The 18842-nt window shown below is 38.6% G+C and overlaps 1 protein-coding gene across 1 annotated transcript; it reads left to right on the top strand.

Moving 5' to 3' along the window:
• The first annotated feature begins 6012 nt into the window (after window positions 1–6012).
• On the top strand, window positions 6013–17307 carry LOC120307738 (melanin-concentrating hormone receptor 1-like). Its single transcript, XM_039342818.1, has 2 exons — window positions 6013–6109; window positions 16265–17307. The coding sequence occupies exons 1-2, from the start codon at window positions 6037–6039 to the stop codon at window positions 17305–17307; spliced, it is 1116 nt and encodes a 371-aa protein (XP_039198752.1). The 5' UTR covers window positions 6013–6036.
• Window positions 17308–18842: the final 1535 nt, after the last annotated feature.

Raw genomic sequence — 18842 nt, forward strand, 5'->3', positions numbered from 1 at the left:
AAAAACAGGCAAGAAACACAGCTGGGGAGGGGTCACTTTTCATGAGGAATGAAGAAATGCACCATCGCCTAGAAGTGGCCAGCACATGGCCCTCGCCTACTTCACATATCTGGCTTGGTGGGCTTTGGGGGAGGGGACGCCATGAGCAGCGTGAGAGTCAACGTTACCTGCGCAATGCCGCCCAGCCCCCGATTTCGGCAGGCAGCAAGGTGCTTTCCTCACAACGCCAAGAGGCTGAACCGGGCAGCGCAAATCCAAAAAGAAGTGCAATGCCGCCCAGATCCCAGCCTGCCCGGTCTCGGCAGGCAGCAGGCGCTTTCGTCACAGCACTGAAAGGTTGAGCTGGGAGATGTGAAGTTCGCCAGCTTTGCATCTTGCTCCCTGCTGAAATTGGGCAGGCTGGGGGCTAGGGAGCATTGCACTTCTCGTCAGATTTGTGCCACCCAGCTCAGCTCTTGGCACTGTGAGGATAGCGCCCTGTTTCCTGCTGAAACCGGGCAGGCTGGGGGCTGGGCGGTGTCACACTTCTTTTTGGATTTGTACCACCTGGCTCAGCCTCTCAGTGCTGTGAGGAGAGCACCCCGCTGCCTGCCGAAACCCCTCCCCCGCAGCCCATCAAGCCAGATATATGAAGTAGGTGAGAGCCATTTGCTGGCCACTTCCAAGCGATGGTGCATTTCTTCATTCCTTACAAAGGGTGACACCTCCCCAGCATGCACCTAGGGGGCGGGGACGATGCAGCAGGGGCTGGTTCCTCACTTCCAGATGGCCTTGTGGAGCTAAGACTGAATATTTTTCAGCATAGATGGCCATCACAAAATTGTACATTGGCTCCTGGCTGGCCTGAGCCAGGGCCAAGGCAGCAGGGGCCGTTCCCTCACTGTTTCCAGGATGGCTTCGTGGGCCACATGAAACCACTTTGCGGGCCGCATCCAGCCCCCGGGCCTTGTTTTTGACATGTCTGGTTTATGTGAACCTAGAAAGGGAATTGAGTTACTATAGTTTAAATAGATTGTAGGAAGACACAACAGTTATTATGCTTCTAGTTTCGTATTGAGAAATGAAAGTTTAGGACGGATTTAGATTTAAATTTACATTTAGATTGAAGTTGTTTCAGAGGTGTCTTAATACAATTAATTTGTGTATCAAATGTTTTCAAACCATCCAATTTGTTTCTGAATTTGGGATTTAGATTAATATAATTAATTTTGTTGTGGTAAGAAAGAAAAGGTGAGATTCGGAGGAAAAAGATGGAAGACCTCATGGACATGTTTTAGAAGGCAGGTGGAAGTGTCATCTCAAGAATCAAAAGATTTTCAGACATTTGGCATAAAGGGCAAAATAAATGTTAGGTTATTATCCTATTCTCATGCGATTTGGGATGAAATCTAGTGAGTCTAGTGACAACTCAAAAGTAATATTGTCAAAATGTCATACAATTTGGTAATGTTATGAGATTTTTGCTTTATTTTCTTTTTGCCACGCAATGCTTCAAAACAAACATTAAAAAAAATGCTGGTGATATTGTTTTTGGGCAGGGATGTTATTTTAGTTGTGTTTTTAACATATGTATTGTGCATATTACAAGAGGGTATTTTTGGAGTTGGGTGACCTTAATAAACTAAGAAATAAATTTAAAAATGAGTAAATCCTTGCATAAGGATACTAGACAGAGAAGAGATTATTCTAAGTGAGAGGTAATCAGGGAATAGGCCAGAGTGTCCACCTGAGATCAGAGGAAAAGGGCTATGTTTTTAGAATATTGTAAGCAAATAATATGATTTAGTGACAAACAAAATATGGCTGACTCAGGAATTCTGGGAGTTGAAGTCCACGAGTCATAAAAGAGCCAAGGTTGCCTACCCCTGACCTATGCTGATTAACAAAAGCTTAAGCTTTTGTGCCACTATAGAGTAATATGGCTCCCTCCTTACAATGATTTAATTACAAACTGAATATGAAAGGAGGGGAAAAGAGAGAAAGGAATCAAAGAGAAGACTAGGTTTCATGGAGCCAGTGCAGCAGATCAGTCTTTCCCAAAAGGATGCTTTCTAAATATGTTATTTATTTTTTTTAGTCAGGTCCAAATCTCAAAGACTGCAGTTTTTTTTCTGACAAGATTTTTCAGAAGTGGTTTGCCACGGCCTCTTTCCTAGGGTTGAGAGAAAGTGACTGGCCCAAGCTGAATTCATACCCAGGCAGAATTAGAACTCACAGTCTCCTGGTTTATAACCCTATGCTTTAACTGCTACACTACACTATCTATTGTGTTAGATTATTACTACTATCAATAACTTGGTCTTTGATTAAATTGGTGGGAAATTATGAAAATTGTAGTGCAACATATTTGTCAAGGATCCGTTTGGGAAGATGGTAATGTTATCAGCTGATCAGGAGAATATTTGTGGAGAAAAGGTTTGAGAAAAAAGATGACATCAATCATTTTTAAACAGTAATTTTATTAAAAAGTTACAACAATAAAAAATTATTCAAGTTAAAAATTAATAAAGAAAATAGAAGATAGAAAGTACAGAAAAGAAAAAAATAAGAATAGTGAAAAAGAAAAGAAATCTATAAAAATATTTCCCTGTTCATCACAAGTATATAAACAGTTAAATAACTTATTGCCTTCTCTTAAAATAGAACAAATTATTTTTCTTCCCATATCCCATCTCTTATCCATAAATAAATCTATTTTAGCCTTGATCAAATTGACCAACTTTTTATTCCTTCTTTTCCCTTTTAATTATATTGAACTTTAGTCCCATCAAATAATACCTTAGAATTTGATTTCTTTTCATTTTTTTCTTTTTCTTGTCACAAAATTCTGCAAAGCTTTAACATGTTTCTGTTAAACATGTTAAAGTATAGAAAAATTATTCAGGTCACTTTCTTGGTTTGTTTTTTGTTTATCTCTTTGAATTATTAAGAAATCCACTGGATTCTTTTGTGTGTAATGTAACATCTTGTTCCATATCATTCTTGTAGCCTGTCATTTTAAAACCCACTGTCAGATCAGTCTGTCTTATCTGATAAAACACATTTCATAACTTCTTTTAACATCTGTCTATAGAGGCAGCTACTCTTAAACTTAATTTCTTGTTCAAAAATATCCTTCCATATATCTGTTGTTAAAATATTTTGCTCCATTCATTCTTTATTAGTAACTCAAATTTAAGTATTCTTCTTCTTTAATTGTAATCTTCAATTTCTTCAAGTACCCTCTAGCGTACAGTCTTCAAAGTCCCAACTTATTATGGTTTTTTTTTAATAAGAATTCAAAACAAAAGCATTTTCCCACTGGAAGGATTCTTATAATTAATTCCAAAATCTTATTTCAAATCTATCTGGACTCTTGGTCCATTTGTAACTTTCCAAATCAAAATTCTATCACCCTTTTGCTGATTATTATCCCTTCAATTTGTGTTTAAAACTTCTCTCACTAACAACTGAAAGAAATTGACTTGAACTTTTCATGCTTGTTAATCAAAAAGTTCCTAATAGCTGAAAAGGAGTTAACAAACAGTTTTCAAAAGTGAAATTGTGATTTGAGCAAGATGGCTATTCCTTCATCTCCCAGATTGCTAAAACTTCTGGAGACTGTTGTCTTGCAATCTTCTCATCAGAAGCAACTATCTGGAGCATTTGTGGGTGATCTGAAGTCCTCTTCCTGTTTAGAAAGGAATTACAATGAGGCAGTCTACTCGCCAGCTCTTTATTCTGCTGCAGTTGTCAGTTCCACTGAAAACTGAAGTCTTCACTTCATCATTTCTTACCAGGAAGTCCCAAGAAAAAAGGATGGGGTTTACACTTGAACATTTGGAACTTGAGATGCTAATTATACATTCAAGGAGAAGCATGAAAGAGGCCCTTGAAGATTAGAAGTTGGACGGTTGAAAAATTTTGTCAGAATATCAATAATTTTAAATTTATTGGATGTGAAGGTCCAGAAGTAGTTAATTGCCCTTCTGAAAATGATTTGGACTACTGTCCAACATGTCTGGGGGGCATCAGATGTGTGGATAATGCAATCAACAGCATATTTCAGGAGGATACATTGAAAATCAAGGAAATTACTGATTAAATTGGAGAGTTATAGACTATGCTGTATTTTCTTAATTAGGGGAGAACATGTTGCTCTGTTATAAAATCCCAATATCCTACACACCTGATCAGCATTACTAATGAAGTTGATGGGAGCTGAAATCCAAGAATGTGTTGTTCTATCTTGGCCAAAAGAAATTGTCATTCTAGCAATAGAAAACAAAGTTGGTGGACCATCCACTATATTTTTCTATTCATAAATCTATACAACGATGGAAAATGTTTTAGGTATGTCAACAGAATGTTGAGAAATTCATTCCAAGGTCAAATTCAGAGCTGCAGAATTTGGAAGAAAGGAACACAAATGGATCTCCAGAGAGTGTCAAGGGATGAAGGTTGCAGTGAACAGAATTGGCATAAGCATAGCAGGGCTTCAAAGGAGCAATTATGCTAATTCTGCATGCTGCAATTTTTCCTTTCTTCTTTTAAAACGATTATTAAAATATTTTTTAAGACTTTAGACAAAGGTTAGGCAGGCAAGCAGGCAATAATCATAATTAATGTATTGTTCTATAGTTAAAATTATCAGCGTCAAAGTAGTAAAAATGAATGGTTTTTTTCCCCACACTTGTGATGGATGGCTTGATTTAAGTCAGTTGGAAGTGCAGGTGGACAAAGTGGCTTTTGTCAGTGTAAAATTGTATATGTTGACTATTAGATTATGTTTGCATATGGAGGCATAGTTGTAAAGCACTGCATGACAAGTAAAAGTGGGGTAACAAAAAGCTAGCGGAAGAAATGCCTACCACCACTGAGAGAGTGAAATCATTCAGTCCAAAGTCTGAGATTATTTTGCTGCATCCAAATCTATGGCAGAGAACAAAATGAACAAAATATCCTCCACCTTTTTCAGAACTTCTTTATATTTTATAAGCAACAATCCTGCAGTGTTTTGTAAGGCAGGCCAGTATTTTAAACCTATTATGCAGAAAGGAAGCTGTGGCTGAGTAAGAAGAATGTCTCTCCTAAGAATTTCAGGGTTGAAAAAAGACTTCACTCAAAATATCACAATTCATTTCTTAGGCTGGATAAATACATCACCACTTCTCATGTCTCAACCCCCCCCCCCTATTCTTTCTTGCTCTTTGTGGCTTAGTAGAAAAGCTTCAGGAGGTCTGGAGAGAAAAGTCTTCTCAAGCCTAGTTTCTACCATAGAAGATGCTGCTCAACTTCCATCAATGCTTCCTGACTTGTCACTGAATTGCTCCTTGGTCAATCAGAAAACTGCCTCTTTTATAGCAACATACAAATCCATTCAGCCCTATTGCCATTCAGGACACACTCCCCAAGACCACTCCTCACCCCTCTGCCCACCCCCTTCCTTTTCCCAAGCCCCTATGATGTGTCAAATGGTGTCAGCTGTTCTTTGATGTCAGCCTCTGTCACACAGAGGCAGAATCTTTGACTGCACCTTAGAAGAACGTAAGGATCAGGGGTTAATGGTGCCGTTCCTCCCCCCCCCCCGCCGCCTTTCTTCCTGCTGGTTGCAGCCTTTCAATTTTCCACTTCTGCGCAGAGAGCTAAGCCCACCCACAGCGTTTTTGCCTGCTGCCACGCTTTATCACAGCCATCTCCAAATTTGATTTATGCAGCCTCCAGCCAGATCAGCAGATGGGCAAGACCATTTTGGGCATGTGAGGTGTAACTGTGAACACTTAAAGAAGTGACACGAATCTCTGTGGACTCAGAAAGCAAGTTATTCCGTTCCCACTTTGGCAAAGCATCAGCTGGAACTTCTGTTAAGTTCCTCCACTTCGGAATCCTTGTTCTTGCACTGAGCTTCTCTTGTCTTTGCTTGATCACACTTGTAGGAGAACAATGCTAGCTGTCAAGCGAAACACTGTAGCCTAAGAAAAAACAGGTGATTTTGGACTCCTCTGTTTGCTTTCTATCACTCATACCATCCGACTGGAAGATACAAAAGGGGAAGAAATGGCTGTAGACAACGTTACCAGAGTCTCTTTCCTAAGGAATTCCTCCAGCTTCCCTGCCAGGAATGAATCAAGTAAGTTGGGGATGGAGGAGCTTGCATGATAACTTAAGCAGATAACTTTTCAGAGAATGCAAAAATAGAATTAGCTCCTGGCAGATACTGCATTTCCCAGCTACTCTCAGCATCCAACACCTCAGGGAAGATTTAGCAAATACTAAACCTGATGCTTTCACAATTGTTGCTCTAATTTGGCATTTCATTGCAGTCCTTGCCTTTTTAACAAATGGAAACAGTTCAGTTCCAAAACATGGAAAGAAAGAATAGAACAATATTTTTTAACTTGTAGTGGCTGACTTTTAGGAATATATATTGGGTGCCCCAAACACCTGTATCTAATATCCTCTCTCCCCCCCCCGCCCCTCCAGCAGTGCAATAAATTGGGTAAAGGGATTCATTTCAGCACCAAAATCCATGGACAGCTCCCTCGGATAGCTGCTTGGTGTTTGTTTTCTGCAGGAAGGTGCCCTATTTGCTTAACAAAAAGCTAAAAGGATGGAAATCGATGGAGGAGGGGAGGGGGGGAAGAAAAGCTTGTTTTAAGAGCTTGCAAAGCAGTTTCTGAACGTTTTAGCAACTATTTTCAATCTCCTTTTTTATTTGAAACATTAAATCTGTTTATCAGCTTGCTATTTATATAAATTTAATAGTTCAACTCAATAGTGATTTAGAAATAAGTCCTAAGAATTTTAGAGGGCTTATTTGAAGGTATATTTGCAAAGAATAATAGCCTATGTATATTGTCTTAAGAAGGAGGTAATGCCTTGGAAGTAAATTGAAATAAATTATTTGAACTATGTACCATAGACCAGAGGTCCCCAACCTTTTGGGCACCAGGGACTGGTTCTGTGGAGAGAGGCTTTTCCACGGACCAGAGAGTGCATGGTTTTGTGTGCTGCCTGCATCTCGTGGAAGGGACTTTGCTTGTTTGTGCGGCCCGGTTGCTGGCATGCCATGGTCTGGTACTGGTCCACGGACCGGGGGTTGGGAACCCCTGCCATAGACCATTAATGAACTGTACAGAAAGTCATTTTCTAGCATTTTCTGATCCAAAGATAAACAAATAGCAGCAAAGCATACACTCCCCAAATCTTTTCATGTTATAGAGGAGGTAATATTAAGACCCAAGTTTAAATGTGTCATTATACTCTAAATGATGACACATGTCATAACTGAGAATGTAAAACACTAGTAACACTTTGCCAGGAAGTCAAACTGTCATCCTAGATGGACTTGTTAGAAAACAAATATCCCTAAAACCAATCAGATTTACATTTGAATAGAATTTTTTATGTCTAGCTGTAAGTCCTATTTCTATGTTTAGGATCATGAAATGCATGAAATAACAAGTTTTTTAAAAGGATGAAATAAGATTTAATTAAAACTATGGAGCAAAGATACATTTTAAAAATGAAGTGGTGCTATGGATATAACATGCACCTTAAAATGAGGGAGGGAGACAACTCACAATCAATTAGAGAAGCATCCTATTTTTGAAGCTCTTAGAGCACATCACTGAATTTTTGATGATGTTGTTATTGTTGATATTTCTTTGATATTGTTGGAAACAAGATTAAAGTTAAAATAAAGTAAAAGATTACTTTAATCTTGTTTCCAACAATATCAAAGAAATATCAACAATACCAACATCATCAAAAATTCAGTCTAATAGTCTAAGATATCTGTTTCAGTTAGATTTTTTTAATGGAAATAAATAAATAAAAGGAGCTGAGCATTCCAGCTCTTTCCTGGTTATACTGTTTCCACCTCTCAGAAGCTCTAGTCCCCACCATCTCCAATTAAAAAGTGCACTCTAATTCACAAAATGTTAATATAACCCTGCAGTCTTGGTCCAACAATATCCCAAGATAAAGCCTTTATTCAGCCATGAAATGTTTGGATTGATTATGACTTCTGGTTCATTTTCTGGATTGATCACCTCATTTAGGAGATTAATCACTACCTCTGGATTGATCACTGCCTCTAATTAATCACTACCTCTAATTAATTACCTGTATCAGGTAATTAATGTAAAAGAATAGGGAAGAACTATCTACATCAGGGATGTCAAACTCCCAACGTCATGTGATGTGTCGCGACATATCGCGACTTTTTTGCCATTGCCGGTAATGGGGTGGGCGCGGTTTCGCTATGATGCATTCGGCCTGTGGGCTGGCAGTTTGACACCCCTGATCTACATGTTCCACTTTTGGGTGAGAGGGATGTGACAAAACGGACATCTGTCTCTTGAATTATAGCTAATCATAGACCTTTTGAGTAATCATTAAGCCAACTCATCAGAATGTGAACCTCATGGCACAAAACAGGACTCCCTTTTGAGGAAGATGTCCATGTATAAATCCATACATATCCATCTTCATAAAATAATAACTCTGAAATAAAAGACAGTCTGGTTTTTTTGCTCATTTGTTTGTTTTAGAATATGCCATAGCAGTCATTATTATAATGAGAAGAAAGGGCAAACATTTTTTAAACACACTTGCTACTTAATTAGTATTAAAATACATTTTTTTTTAAAAAAGAGAAACCTAGAGGATGTATTGAGGGCATATTTTTGATCAATTGGTTTTCTCTGAACATTTTAACTGCTAATCAGTTAAAGGATATAGCTCTAACAATTTAAGAAAAGATTGCAAATGAGAAGTGAGAGAAGAGTTTAAATGAGAGAACTGCCTTGGTTTCATATTATTTCCTCTCTCAATATCCATATAACAGATTACGTATTATTATTATTCTCATAGAAGTGTTATTTATGGCACTTTCTAAACAGTCATATTGCAGCTCTCAACAATACTTCCAACCAGAAAAGTGGGTCCTTCCATTCTATTGGAATATTATAGGTTAAATAATCTAACTATCTACTGATGATAAAGAGCTTTAACAATTGTTAGTCTGTCATGACTGTCTCAAGGGAAATAAATGCCCTTATTTTTCAAGCACTATGCTCAGCTCCTGAAAAGCTCCATTAAATGGCATGACATACAAAACATACACATTTATTGCTTTCACACACAATGTTTTAGATGTATCCTTTAAACATTGTAGATCAGTGGTTCTCAACCTGTGTGTCGGGACCCCATTTGGGGTCGAACAACCATTTCACAGGGGTCGCCAAACAACGCAGTCCGCCATTTTTTCCCCCCTTTTCCTTAGCTGTGCTACTCCCTTTTATTCTATTGGCTTTTGAAAGCCAATAGAATAGACTCTCTTGAATAGTTCTAATTCTATTGGCTTTCAAAAGCCAATAGGAATTGTCCAGGCTGTCTCTGCCCTGCTGAGCCTGCCAAAAGTCCCATTCTGCAAACAATGCTGCACCAGTTGAGTAGTCCTCGACTTACGACCGGTTGGGGGGTCACGGCATTAAAAAGGTTGAGAACCACTGTTGTAGATAATGTGTGATATAGAATAGAATAGAATAGAATAGAATAGAATAGAATAGAATAGAATAGAATAGAATAGAATAGAATAGAATAGAATAGAGCTGGAAAGGATCTTGGAGGTCTTCTAGTCCAGCTCCCTGCTCAAGCAGGAGAACCTATACCATCTCAGACAAGTGACTGTCTAGCCTCTTTTTAAAAATCTTCAGTGATGGAGCGCCCACGATTTCTGGGGGCAAGCTATTCCACTGGTTAATTGTCCTCACTGTCAGGAAGTTTCTCCTTCATTCCAGGTTGCTTCTCTCTTTGATCAGTTTCCAACCATTGTTTCTTGCCTGCCCTCTGGTGCTTTGATGAATAACATGACCCCCTTTTCTTTATGGCAGCCTCTCAGATACTGGAATACGGCTATCATGTCTCCCCTATTTCTTCTTTTCTTTAGACTAGCCAAACCCAAGTCCTGCAGCCATTCTTTGTATGTTTTAATCTGCAGGCCTTTGATCATCTTAGTCACCATGGATTTTTTTTTCTTTTCATATTTGCTTGGACAAACTTTGGGGGCTGGTGATTGTACTGAATATTTTTGGAGAAGGCAAAAACTGCTTGTGAACAGGAGCATACAATGATGGCGAGTGAAGCCAGAACTGAACTGTTCTGATAGGATGCATTTGGGAATCACATCATTTATCAGTTTTCTGTATTTTTCTCTCTTAAGATGGCAGCAAACTATGCTACTGATATTTGGAAATGGTAGCAAAGAGGTGCTTCAAGAGCTGCATAAAAGGAGGGGGCATTGATCACATCTTGCCACAGGGCCTAAAATTGCCCATCCCTACCAGAATATATACTGTATGTTAAGTGAAGTCTAAAATGTAATTCCTGATTAGGATAGAGGAGAAATATATCTTAAGACTTTGGTGTCACAGTAATCTTGCTAGTCTATTTGAACCAGTCCTCACCTGGCATGACCAAGTTAGCTTCATTGATTCAAGATGCTTGTCATTTAAAAGCTTTTCACTTTAGATTTATTTCATTTTCACTATGCTTCATTATGGACTTTGGTGAATTTCAGTCTATTTCAGCATCCTCACAAGCTTAATAAGCAGAGACAAGAACCAACTTAGGAAAGCTTGGCAGTGAACCCAATGTAGGTGTTTTTTTTTAGAACACCAAGAATTTAGCTCCTCCTCCTCCTCCTCCTCCTCCAAAAAAGGACTAGAATTGAGAAATATCTGGGATGGGAGAGACGGAGAAAGTTCTTATCTTGCTACTTAAAATAAACTTTCTTCCCATGACATGTATTTCATTTTTATTTTACATCATAAATAAATCATTTGGAGTTTAGCTATATGCATCTATTAAACCTCAATGGTATCAGGCATCAGGACAAACAGTTAAGTCTACATACTTTGCTCCAATATATAATATTATGTCTATTTACCTATCAATAGTATTGGGATGAAAAAATAGATTTTTATTCTTTGCCCAAATCAAGCCTACTACTTTTTGAATGCCTTCCTTTTGTTAAAAATGGAGATCTTGCCAATCTCTGCCATCACCAGAGCTCAGTATTCTGCTTGCATCCCAGATGGCACTACGGAAGGCAAAGATGGGCTGTGATAATTCTGTCCCTTGACTTTTATTGTTGAATGAGAGCCACAGATGCACAAATCAGAGACACTCTGTCTTCTCTATGAGGCTACATTGGACTCATGTGCATTCCAGTTTTGCCTGGCTCATAAAATTAAATGCATGAAAGTTTTCTGAGCATAGAAATGAGCTCCCTGTCTGATTATGACTGGATTCCAGATGTCTCAGATCCCTAGATCCTGTGCCTTCAGAAGAGGAACTAGCAGATATCTGCCACTGCTTATGGAACTGCAGAAAAATTATTTCTTTATTGAAATTCTGCCTGTCATACAGTTGTTCAAGTCACAGGAAACTTCCCTGGAAAAGGGAAAGGAAATCAAAAAACACTAATTATATTCATTTTTGATTGAGTTCATTTTTTTTGGGGGGGAGACACTTTCCAAAGGCTGAGAGTGCATCTGTGGACAGAAAAACACTAAGAGTTGTGAAGATCGGATTCAAGTCCAAGTAGCTTAAAATTCTAGATATGGATGGCTACAGTTGAGGAGTGACTTTCCATGGCTGTACTGCTGAACATCAATTTCTGTCTTCTTTTTAATTTTAATTTAAATAGATTTGTCCTCTGCCATTCTCTTTCCATAAAATAGGACAGCTATTTCAGTGTGTGAATGGAACTGGATTGGATTTTCTATATTGTGGGTAAAGATATGTAGGAATATGTGACAGAGTTGATATATCCTTTAAAATTGTGAATGACAGAAAGTCACTGAGTCAAGATTTCTTAATAAGTGTCATAAAGAAACTTTAATTTAAGAAAGTGGGATTATTGCTCTATAGGATTTTTATCCAGTCCTGTATCCTGTTATATATTTTTCTCTATATAACAGTAAAAATACAGGAGATAAAAATGGCAGAAAATGAAATTCAGGCTAAAGATTAGAGTTAAACAACTGTATTTTGCCATCCTTACCATTGCACTTGATTTAATCAAAGATATCCTTGCGTTTCTGAAGTTGATGAGGGTTCCAATTGATAAGATGAGAGAGACCAGTGGTTCTTAACCTGGGCGATATTGCCCCCCAGGGGGCGATTTTATTTTTCAGGGGGGCGATGGAATGAAAAGGGGCGACGTGTGGGCAAAGGAATGAAAAGGGGGCAATATGGGGGCGATGGAGCAAGAAGTTTTGGGGAAACTTTTGAGACTTTTTCGTACAGTGAATCGCTGTATATCTGTTGTAAAAAACATCAGATCGCTCGCTATTAATGGACTGAATTGTGTTTTCAAATGTTCCTCCAGCTAGCTTCAGTACAGAATGCCGTACGTATGTAAAGACGCATCGCTTATCTTCATGTGCGTTGTGCAGCAGCCTCTACCCATATAGTGGCACGCCATTGGCCAGAATATGGGAGATATGGGAAAAAGACTGGAAATAAATAATTTGCATCGATATGTCCTGACGACAATTTTAAAGTAAACAAAAAATGTGTTTGCATAAATTGAAGAATTATTTCCTATCTTGTGATTGAGAGGTTATTTTGGGGGAGGGGGGCGATGACAACTTCCTCATTGGCTCAAGGGGGCGATTCGTTCAAAAAGGTTAAGAACCACTGAGAGAGACGACAAAAAAAAATATAGTAGTAGAAAAAGAAGTAAACACTTCTTCCCCACCCCCAACACCCATAGGCTACAGTATATGGGTACCTAGACAACAACAACACTGCTAGGAGTCCTGTTTTTCTTTCGACATCCTCCTGCTTTCAGAAATACTGTATATATTCATACACAAAATAATAATTAATTATTAATTTGTTTCTTTATTAAATTTAGACACTACCCGTCTCAGTGTCTAAGTGACTCTAGCTGGTTTACAGATATACTGGACATGTACCACAGGAAAGGATGCAGGACAATTCTTTTCAGTTTTACATGGCATTATAGAGAGTTAATCAGAATTCTCCAGTGAACTTAGGGGCATTTCCTTTGAATTAATAACTAGCTGGTAAAAAAAATATTCTACTTCGGAAGACCACTGAAATGCTATCAATTCAGTCCACGGCAGTAATTTATCTTCCTACAAATTAGCTAGGCTGAGACATCTGTTTTTGTAAAATTGACCAGGGAAGAATGTTCTAACAGAAAAAAATGGATTGTTCTGTTATATTTGGATGGATGATGTGTTGTATCATCATTGCATCCAGGTTGATTGAAGCATCTATTTAAAAAATCATCCTGTGTCATCCACTGAGTAAACTCCTCTGATCTAGTTCTTAAAATTAATTATTAAAACATGAGCTTTTTACATTACTGTTTGGCATGAGGAAGACAAATTTCCCAGTGTTTCCTCTTAGTTTTAATAATTTGGAAGAGGAGAAATTCATTAGGCAATGATACCTTTCCATCTCAGGAGCATAGCAAGCTGCTTACAACTGCTGTGTTCACTTAGCACACTGAAATGGAAACCAAGCACGCTGTAGCTTAGCATGCACTTTGCAAATCACCTTTATTTGGTTTAGAGTCCAGTTATTATTTAGCATATGAAGTGACAGAGAAATAAACATATACACACAATCTACATAATTATATAGAAAACATCTGTGGAGATACAACATGGCCTCATATCCAACTGAGTTATCCAGGCAATCACTTTTGGTGCTGCTTCATGCGGATCTTCTAAGGAACCAGGGAATGCATGTTATGGGCAATCTAGCACAATATATTTAATAGGTTGCATCAGTACCGTATTTGCAATGGGGGGGGGAATCTTTCCACCCCCATTGGTACAGGGCAGAGGTACTTCTTCCAGTATCACACCTAATTCTGTTCAATTTCATCCAGACAGAATGTGGCAGGTTAAAACCAGGGATCACTAATAGCCAGGCCACTTTGGACCATTCAGGCTTTCTCAGGGTTGTAAGGGTCCAGCACATCATGCAAATTCAGACAGTTGGTTTAATTCCATCAGTTTAATTATGAGTATGTGTGAACATTTTCATTGAGCAAATTATTAGTTCATCTCAATTTTAATACTGATCAGCAAGTTCTCCCCCATGGGCCTTCAGTCTGGAGTTTTTCATCTTTACCTAAAGATGTTAAGGACTGAATGCAGGACTGCTACTGTGTGATGATTTTATCTTTAGTTTTCTATGCCAGGGAAAGCTTCACCTGGTTAATTTATGATTTGTCATTCAGCTCCTGCAGACACAAGAGCCTGCCATCCCCTGTTTTCTGTGAATCATTTGAACATTACAAAAGAGATCTTTTTATTCAAAATGTTACTCAAGAATGGCATACTTTAGGTTCATAAAAATGAATGATCTGGACAAGAAAGTTCTTGGCAGAGAAATCACTTTGATCCTGTGAGGCCTTTGAGATTAGATGCTCTGAAGGGGAGGTCTAGGCTTCCCTGACTGAGAATTATATTACCTAGCTGCGGCCTTATCTTGGACTAGCGATTGGATAACTTTAGAGAATCACAGATGTATACAGTTAGAGGGTTTTGATCTTCAACAGGGATGGCATGCTCATATGTGGAAGGAGCAAAGCAGAAACTATCAATATTTTTTAAAGCACAAAGTGCAGCAAGGGTTAATTAAAAGCTGGAATACAGTTAAATCACAATACTATACAAAGATCCCGATTTGGTTTTCTCCATCAGAGGCAGTTATACACCCCAACTTGCTTAGGAAAGATAAGGTTATTAGATACAAAGATATTTTGACTGAAGAGGGTCTTCTAAAATCTAGACAAGAGTTAAGACAACAAGGAATAGAGATAGAGTGGTGGTCTTATCTCCAGATCCAAACAAGATATTCGAAAGATAAACATGATTGGGGTATTTATAGACAAGATACGGGACTAGATAAAATTTTGCTTGGTCTGAAGAAAAAACAAATAAAGAACATTTATAAACATTTATTGGAACATAAGTTATTTGAAGAACAAGTTAAAGAAACAATGGTGACATTGGCGATAGATTTAGGACATAATATTAATTTGGATCAATGGCAACAGGTATGGATGTGAAACAATAAAATCATATTGGCGTCATCCTATAAAGAAAATTCGTATAAGATGAATTATAGATGGCATCTCCCTCCAGCAAGACTAGCCAAAATGTATAAAGGATACTCAGCTTTATGTTGGAAATGTAAAAAAGAAAGGGACACTTTTTTTCATGTGTGGTGGTCATGTAAGGAAACACAGGGGTATTGGCGTATGGTTTGGAAATGGGTAATCCAAATGAGCATACAAAATATTCAGTATAAGCCTGAGACATTTTTGTTAGGAATTGTTGAAGAAAATGTTAGTAAAGAGGATATGTATTTATTTATTCATGTGGTTACAGCGGCAAGAATAGTATTCGCTCAGAATTGGAAAAATACAGCTGTACCTAGTGAGGAAATTTTAATTTATAAAATTATGCATTGCGCAGAATTAGATAGGTTAACTAAAAGACTCAAAAATGAGGATGTTATGGATTTCTACCAAATATGGAATAAATTTTATAAATGGTGGGGGGAAAAATTTGGAGGTCACTGTGATGAGATAAGTTAAGATTGAGTTTAGAGTGATGTTATTGTATAGAGTTTAATTAATTATGAATAAGAATGAACTGAGAAGTTGGTCAAGTCTGATTTACCATGTTCAATGTTTTTAAACTTTTTCTTTTTTTATGTAATAAAATTAAAAAAAAATTAAAAAAAAGAGATTAGATGCTCTGACATCTGCTGCTTTCAAACATTTCTGTACATTCCCCAGTTCCCTCAGCTTGCTAGAAGTTCACTGATCCTGTGTTCATGTGGTGTAAGCCAGGTGACAAGCATGACTGGTGGCAGCCCTCACCTTGTGGGACATATTAGCTCCAATTAGTACCGGGGAATGTTCCTTGTGGAACATGTTAGTCCCTATTAGTACAGGAGACTCCAATTCTCCTTGCTTTTAGGAAGCCCGTTATATTGGTACTATTTCAACAAACCTTTGATCTGTGGTTTTCTTGGGTAGCTCTCATAATTAGCTGAACGTAATTTTGAACTGTTTTTCTAATTCTAATTGTTCAAACTTTTTTTTCTTATTCTCTCTCTCTCTCTCTCTCTCTCTCCCTCCCTCCCTCCCTCCCTCCCTCCCTCTATCCCTCCCTCCCTCGTTCTCCCTCTCTCTTTCTTCCTCTCTTTCTTTGATCAGAGTTGGAAAGGACAGCTCCCTACACCAATGTGATCATGCCTAGCTTGTTTGGCATCATTTGTTTTCTTGGCATAGTTGGGAATCTTATTGTGATCTACACCATCATCAAAAAGAAGAAGCTTCGGTGCAAACAGACAGTGCCTGATATCTTCATTTTCAATCTCTCCATTGTTGACTTGCTATTCCTGCTGGGCATGCCTTTTCTTATCCACCAACTCCTTGGCAACGGTTCCTGGTATTTTGGAGCTCCATGGTGCACTATCATCACTGCTCTAGATACCCACAGCCAGATTACAAGCACCAACATCTTGACTGTCATGACCTTAGATCGTTATCTGGCCACTGTCTATCCTCTGAGATCCACTTATGTCCGAACTCCATGTGTAGCAACCTTGGTTATCAGCCTGGTATGGCTACTCTCATTTCTGACCATCATCCCTGTGTGGATGTATGCAGGACTGATGCCTTTGGATGATGGGACTGTCCGGTGTGCTCTTCTGCTTCCCAATCCTGAGAATGATATCTACTGGTTCACCATCTACCAGTTCCTGCTAGCTTTTGCAATTCCACTGATCATCATATGCGTGGTGTATTTTAAAATCCTCCAGCATATGGCCACCACTGTTGTGCCCTTACCACAGAGAAGTCTTCGGGCTCGTACCAAGAAGGTCACTCGGATGGCTGTTGCCATCTGCTCAGCTTTCTTTATCTGCTGGGCACCCTTCTATATCCTTCAGCTGGCCCATTTGGGAATAGGCACCCCTTCTATTGCCTTTTTCTATGCCTACAACTTTGCCATCAGCTTAGGCTATGCCAACAGCTGCCTCAATCCTTTCCTCTACATTGTCCTAAGTGAGACCTTCAAGCGCCAGTTCATGGTAGCAATCCATCCAGCCAAAGAACACTTCAGGGTAAACAACCACCACAACAGCACTACAGAAGCCAGTGTGTGCCTGAAGCTTGCCCCAGAATCCACTCAACAGACTCAGTTTTTGGAGGAGTTTTCCCCACGTTCATTGCCTGTGACAGCTGCAGTTCAATAGTGGTCTTTCCTAAGAGTTTCATCCTTAGCTATTTGAAGACCGAGATATGCTTTCCTCCACAGTAATCCAGCATGTAGTAAATGTGTGGCATCATCAGAGCAACTGCTATGCACGAGTCAATGAGGTGTTAATGGGAGTCTTAAATGTGCAAATACTAATAGGTAATTTATTCCGATACAGGAAGAAAAGTAATAAAATAATTGCTGGGAGTATTGGAGGCAAGTATCCACTTGAAAACTATTGAAGAGCCAGTGGAAGTTATAATGTAGAAATTATCCTGTCAATAATATATAATATATTATCCCGTCAATAATAAACAATATATCATATATATAAATGCGCAACCAAACATCCCTCCCTGCCTTCTGCCATATCTTTCAACATATTTAATAAGGCACCTGATTCCCGACAACTATGGGTGGTAAACAACAATAAAACATCATTTAAAAACAATCAATTAAGAAAAGCACAACCACCATCATGCACACATCTTCCCAGAGGACAAGCATCATCTTGTGGCACGTCAGACTCCAGAGGAGGATCCTCTTATTTGCCTGGGGCCAAGCTTTATTAAACACAGTATCATAGATGTTATTAGTTCCTGGTTTCTCATTGAGTGAAATAATCTCTGCCTCCTGCCAAATTGCCTTTTCTAAAAATAGTATTAAAAAATCAAATCCATTGTAGGCTTAACTAATCAAGTATGACATAAACAAAGTGAGGATCTGGGAATGTTTCATAACAGTAATCCTCACTTGACAACAGTAGTCCTCGCTTAACGATCATTCAAAATATAATGGATTTTTTAAAATTACTTACAACACACACACACGATTGCATTTGGTGCACTTGGCAACTTTCTTGCATTTACAACTGGTTGCAGCTTCCTGTGGTCAAGTGACCAGGATTTGCAATTGTTTTTGGCCGTTTTCCAGGAGAAAACAGCAAAAAGCACCCATTTGATAGCCCGGTTTTATCTAATGACCACGCAATTCACTTAATGAGCATATGATTCACTTAATGATTGCTGCCTTGCTTTAGAACCATAAAATGATTGTAAAATTGAGTCAGGTTGCATGGAGACCCATGTAATGACCACAATGAATTACAACCAAATTTCTAAGGTGAGTTGTGGTGGTAAGTCAAGGACTACCAGTATTTATGCCCCTGTAAATAAAAACAGGAAATTTTAGAGCTTCGTGGCATGGAACCAATAGCTCCAATGTGTTTAATGGAAGAAAATGCATTAGCCTAATATAGTGGACATTGAGTAAGATCACGGCATGAACAAAGGGAGAACAAGAATCCCATAATCAGCTCCAGAAATGGTGCAATTCAGCCCAAGTGTTATCCATTGGTGTCTCCAGTTAAGAACTTCCTTAAGTGTCTTTCAGATGGATAAATGATGCCTGGACAGTGGAAGCATTTCTTCTTTCTTAGCAACACTGTCCAGTTCAAACAGGCAACAGTACCTCCCTAGGCTGCTGCCTATCATTTAGACATGAACCATGATAACACAGAGGGCCTGCAACCTG

Source organism: Crotalus tigris, unplaced genomic scaffold, assembly GCF_016545835.1.
Source record: "Crotalus tigris isolate CLP2741 ecotype Arizona unplaced genomic scaffold, ASM1654583v1 scf7180000017814.3102382, whole genome shotgun sequence".
In the NCBI taxonomy this organism is placed as follows: domain Eukaryota; kingdom Metazoa; phylum Chordata; class Lepidosauria; order Squamata; family Viperidae; genus Crotalus; species Crotalus tigris.